The sequence below is a fragment of the Pygoscelis adeliae genome, unplaced genomic scaffold, assembly GCF_000699105.1.
Source record: "Pygoscelis adeliae isolate BGI_AS28 unplaced genomic scaffold, ASM69910v1 Scaffold54, whole genome shotgun sequence".
Taxonomy (NCBI): domain Eukaryota; kingdom Metazoa; phylum Chordata; class Aves; order Sphenisciformes; family Spheniscidae; genus Pygoscelis; species Pygoscelis adeliae.
The window spans coordinates 5512889-5524507 of NW_008824982.1; the positions used below are offsets into that span (position 1 = coordinate 5512889).

General features: G+C 40.6%; 1 protein-coding gene across 1 annotated transcript in view; it reads right to left on the bottom strand.

The window, feature by feature from the left end:
• Positions 1 to 4115: 4115 nt before the first annotated feature.
• Positions 4116 to 11619, bottom strand: part of NUS1 (nuclear undecaprenyl pyrophosphate synthase 1 homolog (S. cerevisiae)) — a 16079-nt gene continuing 8575 nt past the window's right edge. Inside the window, exons 3-5 of the mRNA XM_009325686.1 lie at positions 9489 to 9641; positions 5048 to 5147; positions 4116 to 4348 (exon numbers count right to left, since the gene is read on the bottom strand). Of these exons, the coding sequence (XP_009323961.1) occupies positions 4258 to 4348; positions 5048 to 5147; positions 9489 to 9641 (344 nt within the window). The 3' untranslated portion in view covers positions 4116 to 4257. The remainder of the gene's footprint in view (positions 4349 to 5047; positions 5148 to 9488; positions 9642 to 11619) is intronic.

Consider the following 11619-nt stretch of genomic DNA (forward strand, 5'->3'; position numbering starts at 1 on the left):
GAGCCCAGCAGCACCATACTAATGCTGCTCTAGAGCCAGCTCCAGTTTGGAAACTGCTGTTAACCTTTACAGGCAGGTTGCATCTGCGCAAGTAGTAACTCAAAATGCACCAGACACACCCAAACAGCTTTTCAAGAGCCAGCTTAATGCTGACAAGCGCGAAGCGAGGTGTAAGCCAATTTGGTGAAAAGCTGTACAAGTTCCTTTACACTCACTGTCCACCGAACTGCATGGTAACAAATTTTTGGCATCATCTAGGGTATACCAAAGAGTTACTTTCAATAATGTGACAGTTTTCTTACCAGGAGCTTGCACGTCTAAGGAAACAGAGTGCCAGCAGCACTGGGGAAGGAAGGAAGAAAGGAAGAAAAACCTGCAGGGTGCGGTAACAGACAACACAGAAAAATCTCTATCACAAAATAACTGAGCAAAGAATACAGTTTTTCTGTCAACAGTTGGGATTTTTGAGACCCAAGTGTTAATTTGCAAGCTTACTGAAAACTCGCCACTGCCTGTGTCCAGCATGCTCTTTCACTGTTGTGAGTGGAGCATGCCAACCAGTCGCAAAAGGGCTCCACTGCCTATCGCTTCCCTCCAGATTAAAGTATATATGTAAGTATATTCCCTCCAGTTAAAGTGAGCATGGAAGTGCCATACGCTGAACCCCGGCCACAGCAGACTATTTGCCGTAACCCCCCTTCTCTGGAAAATAACTCGTCTACCTCTTGAGTTTTCCATTTCACAGCACAGCTGAGCTTGGAAGGCACCTCCGGAGATGAACTAGTCCAACACCCACCCCACCCCCCGTGTGTCCAGTCAGGTTTTGAAGGAGACTCCACCACCTTTCTGGGCAACCTGCTCCACTGTTTGACCACTCTCACCAGAAAAGGCTTTTCTGACGTTTAAATGGATTCTCCTGTATTTCAATTTGTGCCCATCGCCTCTCAATCTGCCACTAAGCACCACTGAGAAGTCTGGCTGGTTTTACTCCCCCTCCATCGATATTTACATGGATTGGTAAGATCCCTCCTGAGCCTTCTCTTCTCCAGGCTGAGCAGTCCCTGCTCTCAGCCTCTCCTTGTACAACAGATGCTCCATTCCTTAATCATCATCTCAGCCTTTTGCTGGACTAGCTCCGGTAAGTCCCTGTCTCTCTTGTACCAAGGAAGCCCAGAACTGGACCCAGCACTCCAGATCCGAGTAGAAAAGGTCACCTCCCTTGACCTGCTAGCAACACTCTTCCTGGGAGACTGCTGGCTCATGGTCAGCCTGTTACCCACCACGACCCCCACCGCTTTTTCAGACCTTGCCTGAACACTAGCTTCCCCAGTCAAAATAGGTCATGCTCAGCACCCAGGCATCACTCAGATGTGGAGGTTTCTTCCACACCACACCCTCACGTCCTCCTGTTCCAAACCACAGAGCTGGCAGGAGGCCCAGGCCAGCTCATGGTCTCATGGTTCAGGACTGACTCAGCAGCAGGGAGAGGAAGCAAGCTTTTCAGTAGCCAGGAACAAGTTTAGCAAGTTCCCAGGACTATCGAAGAGGTATTTCTATGGTAAATGCTTTACTATAAAAGCTTTTGTAAGAGCTTCTAAGAAGTTGGAAGCGGTAGATACAAAAATTGGCCCGGTTCTCCCAATACAGGAAGCAATTTAAGAGGAGCGCAAAGGAGCGTGCCGTTTGAAGTTCTCTACTTTCCCAGAGCGACGTAGCAGTATGAATAAGGCTACATCTCCCCAGTCAAACCTGCAGAAGTATTCACGTATCACCATAGCCTGTAGAAAGATTATAGTCTTTTATTTATTTCTTGTTTTACAGATTCAGATTTAACTTTCAATAATAAAGTTCAATAAATTGATTCCCTAGTCATAAAAACTTGTTTTACACATTATGTACAGGTACCCAGAGACTACAGCTATACCACAGACCTTCACGCAGAACAAGTCGGGGAAAGGCGCTAACTGCAGCGACATACATTCAGAGATCAAGTTGTGGATATGCACAGTGCGTTTGGCACAGCTCACTGAAGATTGCCCACACAGGGACAGTAAAATAATCCCAACTAAGTGATATGTGGATTAGTTCAACTACATTAATTCCAGGAGGAACACTTAATTCACAATTAAACTAGCCATCAGAAGAGATTTGATTAAGTTGAATCAAATGCAGCTGAACTAATCATTTTAGTTTCATTAAGCATCCCTCCATAGACAAATCCTAGACCTCGAGATCTGTATCCAGTATAAAACAAGTCTTTTTAGTTGAGATATGCAGAAGTTTGAGGACTGAGGGGAGCTCAGCTATTAGAAGTATTCTTTGGCAGTTTGATACAAATATAAAAAATAGATTACTTTTGAGGACTAAACTAAGCTTTTCCCATTTTATATCTTTACTGCCAGCACCAGAACTGCTTCAGTGACACAGTAACACTTACATATGTTAACTTAAACACAACCTTACATTTTAATGAAACAAAATTCGTATTACAGATGAATTTCAATACTCAAGATACCCTCCAACAGGCTATCCGCTCCCCACAAAAAAGGTAAACTTCACATTCAGGGAAAAAACTTTCCTACGGCAATGACAGCACCCAGGAAACATTGCACGACTGTTCATCTTCTCCACGATACAGTAACTGGCAAACATCAGAGACCAGGCTGCAAGAGGCAGCCAACTGTACTCTGAGCATTCCAGCTCATGTGGAATGTTATTTGATCAAAGCCATTAGTTAATTGATTAAACGTCCCTGTCTCTTTTATGAGATAAAGTATACCACAGCGCTCTCGTGTAACTGCAGTCTGATCTTAGTATGACGAAAAACTGCAGCTAAGAGTTTATGGAATCTGCTTTATAACATTACATCAAGGTACAACAGTTAAAATGCACTGTTTCACAAAGAAGCAAACATCCATTTCAAATCTGGCAATTCCCTTTTAAAAGCAAAAGTTTTCCCTTCTAGTGACATGCCTATCCTGAAGGAGATAAAGCCAGACTCATTTTGAAGGGGGGGTGGGGGGAAGAAACACTTCCCAAATGAAGCGTCCAACAGTTCTACAGCCTGCAGGGCAGAAGGCTGCAACATTGTTTGTCTCCAGTAATACAGCTCTAAAGATACTGCTTTGTCCAAATGCTGCTATAAAGACTTTCAATTGCAAATTACTTCCAACAATAGCATGTAACTCGAATAGGACATTCCACGATAAAGACCATTTAGCTAATGTATCCACTTAGTTATCTCAGTTTTGAGATACTGTAGTGCAGCTCCACTTCATCTTCTTTCTTGTCTGCTGCAGACTCCCATTCAAACTTCTAATGTGCAGTTCAGAACAAACCTACCGAAAGGCTTAAGCAGACCCCCCTGCTGGGTACACGAGCACAACAAGCAAGTCACATTAGCCATGGAAGTGGACCTAGGCCATTTTCAGATTTTTCAGCAAGTGATGCCAGAGCCATAGCCAGCTTGTCACCTTAGGTGAGAATTTTATGGGGAAAATAGGTATACAAACAATACATAGTACTGTTTATGCTTGTTCCCTATGGAAAAGTGACCTGATGCTAAGAGAAGTTTCACTCAGGGCTGTAGGAGTATTTTGATTTTACCTCTCTTAAAAAAAAAAAAAGAGAGGATAGATAGTGCTACACAGACTGCCTAATCCACTTAGCATAGAAGCTTCCATTCCTTTTTATGGAATTTTCTCAGTATTTCTAGAACTTGATACCTACTGCTAGCTTAGTCATCACAGCTGAGTAGCAGGCTCATAGTTAACAGAACCAATACTGACCCCGCTGAAGTTCACATACTGTATAGTAAATATGTCTGAAGATAAACCAGGTGATTAGCTCCAAAATGCCTGACCATGAAGAATTAAAAAGAAACAAGCCGACATCAGAGTTCTTCCTTGGATTTAAGGACTTTCAGGGCATGAACTCTCATTTACGTTGTCCTGTAGATTTCACAAGACTTAATTCTTCCATCTTCTTTTGGTCACTTGGACATGAAAGCGAGGGTAGTTCAGCTCTGAACAGCTTTGCTTGCAATAACTGTCTTTTTCATAAAGGAAATCTGTGAATTTCTCCCTCCCCATAGATTCTCACGCATTCACACAGACTCTCTAGAAAGGTAAGACACTTTATTGAATTTGTTGATAAATTAAGAAAGGACTATGAACCAGACTTATGGGTCACAGGTGCTTGTAAACAGACATGAATTCCTTCCCACAGAAAGCCTGACTCCACATGCTCAGCCAGAAGTCACTTTCCCCAGCGTTGCTCACAGGCTGCATAGTGATGGAGGGCAGAGAAAAAGTCTTCATAGCTGACGTTCAGGTGGGAAGGCAAAGAACTGAGAAAGCAAGTTAGAAAAGTTAAAATAAGCTTTTATAAACACCACACGGTTCGTATGGCCAGCCAGGAATATCACTACTTAAAGCAAGCTATTGTCTGAGTAACCTTATGAAGTTGTTCTCAACACCTTTACTGTCACTTGATTCTAGTATCTAAACTAGCTGTTAATACCTTGCCACCCTCTAAATCAAAGCCTACCCATTAGAGTACATACGGCACTTCAAATCAGCGCGAAAGTCGGAGAAGCACAGGTCTGCCCAGACGTTTAAGTGCCCTATAAATGCTCTCAGATTTAAGAAATACAGCAACTATAGTCAGTTCAGATATTGCCAAAATTGGAAAGTAATCCAGAGGCATGATCATCGGCCATTATCCTATTTCCCTTATATCCTTAGTTTCCCTGATAGAAACCTGTAAGCCACTCAAAATCCACATAAGGAACATCAACAGAAGTGGGATTGGACCACTGAGGCTAGCCTGAAGAGTAAAGCCTGCTGTTGCCTCGTTGTGGCTGAAGGAACAACAATGAATGTTTGACACGTTTCCTTTAACAATTTTTAAATACCCTCAAATCAATTTCCAGACACCTCGGTTTAGACAGGTCTCCTCATGGCTATTTCCATGAAGTCAGTCACATAAAGACTTGTTGAGTGAGATATTATTCCAACCTGTTTTACAGTATTTATAGGCAACTCACATGATCTCTGTCAGTCTGATGTGCCACGGAAGGAATCCTAATGTGCTGTCCACAGGACCAAACTTCAAGACTAAATCAGGATCAGGAAATCCATTTGTACCTGTAAGAACAAGTTAAATTAGGTTTTGTCAAATTCACCAGAAGATTTGTTTTAATTCTAAACCCTAAGGCATCTGCTTTTTCATTGAATGCACTTTTTTTTTAATAAAGTGAAGCTCCTGAGGACAAGTTAACAATTAGGAGCCCAAGAGGACAGGCTGGTCTTGCACCACCTGAACAGGACCAAACGAGCAAAAGCTTAGGCAGCCACTGCAGGCCCAGTTGGACTGTTATTTTCTTGTCAGGTAGTTTTCAAAGACTTGGTAAGGGAGCAATAGGAACAGTTACATTGTTTTGAATAACAGCAAACCTTAACACTGCTGTTTAAACTGCCTTGTACTAGTTTTGTCTTGGCAAACTTGATTTTAGTAGCGTAGAACATGCTGTACCCTGACCCATACCTGCTACAGTCCTAACTCAACTACGTGGAGTTGCAGTCATGTAGAGTAAAAGGACTACTAACTCAAAAAAAAAAAACCACTTAAGGAGGTTCCACTGAAGAACAAATTGGTATCACAGACCATCAAGAAAACAAGTTGTAAAAAAAAAAAATACCCTACCAGATGAACTGTTTCTTTCTCAGTATGGAGCTAGACAGACAATTTTAAAAACAACTTTTACTATGTTGTTTCAGACAAACTGTTGCAGGTGACATCTTTCTGGTTAATGAGGGAGGAAGAACAGGGCAATATTTATTTTTGTTTTCCTGTTACTAAGTGGACAGCAGGGCCCATCCCAGGGCAGGGCTAGAGAACACTGAAGGACTTCACTAAGTGCTCACTACCCATACCTTAAAACCCCCATCATTCATTCCACTAATCTAATCCCAACTCAGATGACCTCATTGTCTCTGTATGCCCTGTTCCAGAGACTGGGCAAACAGCTGTTTGAAAAAAGCTACTAAACTTCATCCCCTGAAAAGCTGAGACCAGCTACTACAGTTTGATGCACAAGGAAGTCTCCCCAAGAAGAGAGAAGCTAATTAAATCTTTAGTAGCTTGCTGTCTTGCTGACCAATGAGAGCATCCTACCGATCTCCTGATGTTGAAAACAATCAGTGGCCACACGACACTGTCTCCCTTCCATACACTTCTGCCATGCCTGAGCTACTCCAGGCTAAAATTGACAGCTAGGCAATAAGCTTAGAATGAACAGTCTTAGTCCAGCTTTCCCTGCTAATTCTAGCAAGCTGATTAGGGCAACATGTGAAAGCCAGTACAGTACCCCGATAGGACCGAAGAAGGTAAGCTGTTCTTCATGCACCTACCTAGCTCATCAGAAAAGCATTCCAGCAGTCATAACCCTACTTTGTTATAATGCGGCAATTAGTCATGATTATTGCATGCTATTTCTTGTTACCCCGTTCCATTATCCACTAAGTCTACAAGTCAACTGCAAGAGTGCTTACATTGCATAATGCCTACCTTTATCAGATAAAAAAGTTTAATACTGCTTATTTACTCTGAACTTCAGATGTTATTTCTCAGTTCTTTTCTCACTTGTTTAAAAAACCCAAACCAGTCAAGAGCCTTTTACAAGTTTAAGTTTAGTTGTAGATGAGCTTAACTTTGGGAATAATAGAACAGGAAACTAAGGTCCTATCAGATTTCACTCCACCCAGCTTTTGAAACCGAAGCTGGAGATTTCAGAAAGTTCACATCCTCCCTCCCCACTGAATCATCACAATAATAATCCTTTTACCAGAGGTAAAGCAGCTATTTTCCCAAGCATGTGCATTTCTAAAGAAGGATGAATTATTTAGATATGAGTGCCGTGTGCCACAGCCCAAATCTTATCACCAAGTTAAGAAAAAAATTATAAAGCAAAAGTCGCTTATGTGTTCAGAAGCTAGCATGTTAGTGTGAAAGAGCTTTGCAGGGAAGCAGTGAATACTTAGTGGGGACTCTGGAGGAAGTGGACAGCTTTACTCATCAGCTGATTCAGTAGCTGAGTACTCCTCAGCTGGCCAGTTCAGCAGCAGGATCTTCAACACTGCAATGGCTTTTCAAACAGGAAAAGACCTTCAGAGAGCCCAGTTAATGCTAATATTTCCTTCTGGTTCCTATCTGAAGGAAAATGAAAATGTACACTGTAGTATTACTGTCAGAACAGCCTATTCACAACACAGTACTGTGCTTTCCACTCTTCATCCGTTTCTCTACCTAAACATATCAACACTACAGATGCTTTACATGTGGAAGCTCCCTCAGAGCTGCTAGAGTTACAGCACTCCAAGTATAGCACACACAACATAAAAGGATTTGGGAGCAGACTCAAAAAAAAAAAAGGCCAAAAGGCTTCAACACTGAAGGGACAGGAATCTGGCAACACCCCTTCTAGGTTAGGAGTTCTGTGAGGGGAACATGAAGACATTTGTAGAGCTCACAGCACTACCCTTTCTCTTCTCCACGTAGATTTTACAGGGCAACTTGAACAGCCTTAATTGATAGTCATGTTCTTTACTAGGAAGCCAGGCGACAAGTAGGGACAATGTTACAATACAGTGGCACCTACTTTTCTGAAAACAAGCTGGTTAGCTGAGGCATTGCTCAGAAGAAATAGTTACGCTAAAGAAAACTCAAGCTGTAAGGATTAGAGCATGACTGGATTAAGAACCAGAAAAGCCACATGACAAGCTAGAACCATACCATTTTAGGGCTAGACTTCAATAACTGCATCCTAAATATGAACAGAAAGTTAAAAAACTACATTATCGGGTATTTAAATCAAAATATGAAAACCCAGAAACTTACAGAAGTCACGATGAACACAAACCCTAAAGACATAGCTACTCAAGTACTGCTTTTCAGAACTCACTCTCAATTTAGATCAGTAACTCACAGGTGTTTATGTTTAATACCTTGCCATTAAGGATGCACAGAAACTAAATTTGCCTACAACTAAAATGTATGGTTTCATAAGCTGCTGCTAAATAAGTCGTGAAAGAGTAGTTCTTCACCTCCAACTGTCCTAAACGTTAAAACCAGGCAAATTAATAAGCAGGACTAGTTCTAGATACTATCCTTAGTTATTAGCTACATAGATTAAGCAGACTGTTTTCAAAGTTTACAGTTTTGACAGATTAAAAGTCTAGGAGATTTCTTTTTCTGTTCTCAGCTAGCATGCATTACTTGAACAATAAATCTGCTCCATTTTTAAGGCCATGCAGACTGGACCTAATACTTTCAGCACATCCAGACACTGAAATGCATGGATAGAAGATCATGAACAAGTGTTTGAGAAGCTCCAGTTAAACATCACTGGCCAAAATACATACAAGGGTATCAATAGTCACCAGTTCTTCACAAAGTGAGTGACTGTTTTAGACAAGCAATTATTCATTTCCTGAAGTTGCCTTTGGGGTATAACAGGATAGATGTCTAAGTTACCTCTTCAGGTGCCTAATTAAACACATTTAATAATTCTGTTACAGTGAGAAGCTATTATGCACCATGCTGACAACAGGAATAGAATTCAGTTTGAAATTAAGATTAAAGTGTCTAAACTGCCACAGCAATTCAGCTGACCACCCATTTGAAAAAAAAAAATCACTCTCTGAAGTCCAATTAATGGGAGTTACACTACAATAATGTCCCTGCAGACATCCAAGTTCAAGTGTGCAATCTGAAACCTGAACCCTGCCAAATTAATTACAGCTGCAATTAACACGCATGGATCACCTAGGAAAGCTGAGCAAGTACTACAGCTCCATAGCCCCACTGGGGAAGTGGAGGTTTGCTCTAAACTACTTCTCCCAGATGTGAGATTAGGGCAGCCCTGCCCTTTTCATAGCTACTGCATGTAGCCATGCACCTCAGTGCAGGGTCAGTAATCTGCATGAATTAGTAACGAAGACAACTAAGCTGGGATGGTTATACAGCAGCAAAAGATCAGCAAGTGCTCTATCATTTGCACTCAGGGTGGTAGTTAGGCAGCAGTACCAGCTTTAATTACTCTAACTACATCTGGAAAAGACTCTGCCCATACCCAGGTTTGCAGCATACTAACTTGCAAGATGTTAACCTAAGTTATAATCATCTAGTTTCAGTGGTATCTTTTTCAGAAAGCTCATCGCAGAACATCCCACAGAGGCTGTAAACTCTGAAAAACTGAGAGTCTCCAATTCAGCTTAACGTTTCCTTTTTCTGCTTAAAGAAAAAACTCAAAAGGGAGTAAACCAGTAAGAAATTTTTAGCAGAAGCCTGAAAGCAGTAATTGTAACTTACACTGATAGACTAAGCATCAAGATGCATACGTTCCAAGCAATAAATATACTAGAAACCAAATCCATTATGAATCGAGTACTCTCTCCCCTCCTCCCCACAGACCATGTCATACTTACTACTTAATAAGTTGTCTAACACATTCACATCCAGGTCTGTGTATGTTCTTTGCTGCTGTGCTACCAACTGACAAAAGTTCTGAGCAGCTTTTACTATGTCTGCTTTTCCATCTTCTGGGGACAGCACCTTCAATGTAGATTGGCAATTTAAAACTGAAAGTACAAAACACAGTTTAAAAGCAACAGAAATATAGTTGTTCTAAATGTGCTTTAGATACTCACAGGATATGACTGAAAGTAACTTGCAGATTACTTCATATATTATACAGCTAGTCATAGATATACCTCATCCATCTCTTACAGAAGTGGGTAAGAATCTTCTGGATTTGCTGTATTACTGAAAAGCAAGTTTAAGGCAACTATTTTGAGGAGTCTTGTGAAAAGTGGTTTAATTAATGTCAGTCTTGAAACGTAGAGTCTTCCAGGGAATTTGCATTGGTTCTTACACTGTCAGGCAAAGCAGTGAGAGGAAGGTGCCTAGATAGTAATTTGGGGGGTGGTAAGCAATGCAGAAAGACTTGCAGTTCAGGGAAAGGAAAAAAGATCTAATTCCTACCCTAAAAGAGGAAAGTGTTTTAACAGCTACTGTGGACATTCATGTGACACAATGATTAAGCTGGGGCCCTCCCTGAATATGATCACAGGATCTTTCAGCAACACTTCAAAATTCATGCAAGAGTTACAATATTAATCTAAGATTGCTACAGAGAAGCTAGGAACCAGGTATAGTACCAGAATTCACCCATTTAATCTGTAATTATGTCTGTGACTTATGAGGACATTTCACAACAATCTTATTGTCTACACTATTGTGAGGTAAGAGTCTTCTCGCACTACGTGGCTTGTGTCATCATCAGTTCTGATAAGGTACCTAAGAGGTAAACTTACCGAGGAAGCTGAAGGTTACAGATAGTGTACTAAACCCAGCTTGAAGTAACTGGGTTAAATACTAGTGTGTGGACACATTAGACTGATACAGAACTTATGATAGTTATAACTAAATACTTTAAGATAGCATTTCTTAAGACTGCAGAACCTGACTGCAAAGGACCACAGTCAGGTGGTCCAAAAGAATACAGTCAGAAGACTCATAACAACACCTAAAAAACCTGTTAGTCTATCCAAAGCCACCACAATGAAAATAATTGTTCCTTGATATTGCTTGATTTGTCATATGTCCTATGTTAAAGACTATTTCTCTAACAGTATTCATAAGTGTAAGACATCTCTTTTTGCTTCTCAGAAGTGAAAAACTGCAGTTTATTATTATAAACTAGATTGAACTGAACAAGCTGACATCTAAGTATGAAGTGCCTGGTCTGACTGTGGAGCCTTCTGAGTAAGAATGAAAAATTCTAAAGAGAACAGAAAACATCTCTGCTTTTCAGAGTTTCCAGCACAAAAGGTTCCTGAGACTTAAATGTATCCTTTCAGTTGGCAAGTCTGAACAGTTTTCCAGTAGTTCATTTGGTCTGGACATAAATATCCCGATTTAGATAAGTGCAGCTAAGTATGCTAGAGTTTAAGACATTAATAACCTGTCTACCCTGTTTTCTGCTGGTTATTTCAATCTTCACAGGAATAAAGAGAAATAACATAGGTTGTGTCCATGTAAATGCTAGCACCTTAGCCTAAGCTGCTTACAAGGCAAGTTTATGCTATAACAATGGACTTTATACCGGAAAACTGGCACAAAGGATCTCGCCATCCTATTAGCTCTTGTAGGGGAAGCAAAACTCAGCCAACAGCATCTTAAATGCATCTAAATGTACTACAGCTTGTGTAGTTTTTTCTTAAGTCTTTGAACTATGTAATATGACTGTCTTAAAATGTAAGGGTTTTTTTTGAGACCTATTTAAATAGTATGAATTGTAGGAGAGCTGTAAGCATCAGCCTATCCCTCTAAGGCAAAGGCTTGCTTTAGTAAGTACATGCTTGTGATTCACTACACTTTGAATAGACTTCTAGCATTTGTGTTAGTCAGCATACCTAAATGAATACTTACAGCAGATAGTACTGAATAAGGAACATTAACCTTGAAGCATATTCCTGTTTTCCACTTCTACTACATGCAAAAGCTGCTAACACAGATTTTTTAAAATATATTTTATATATAAACATATTTTTATAT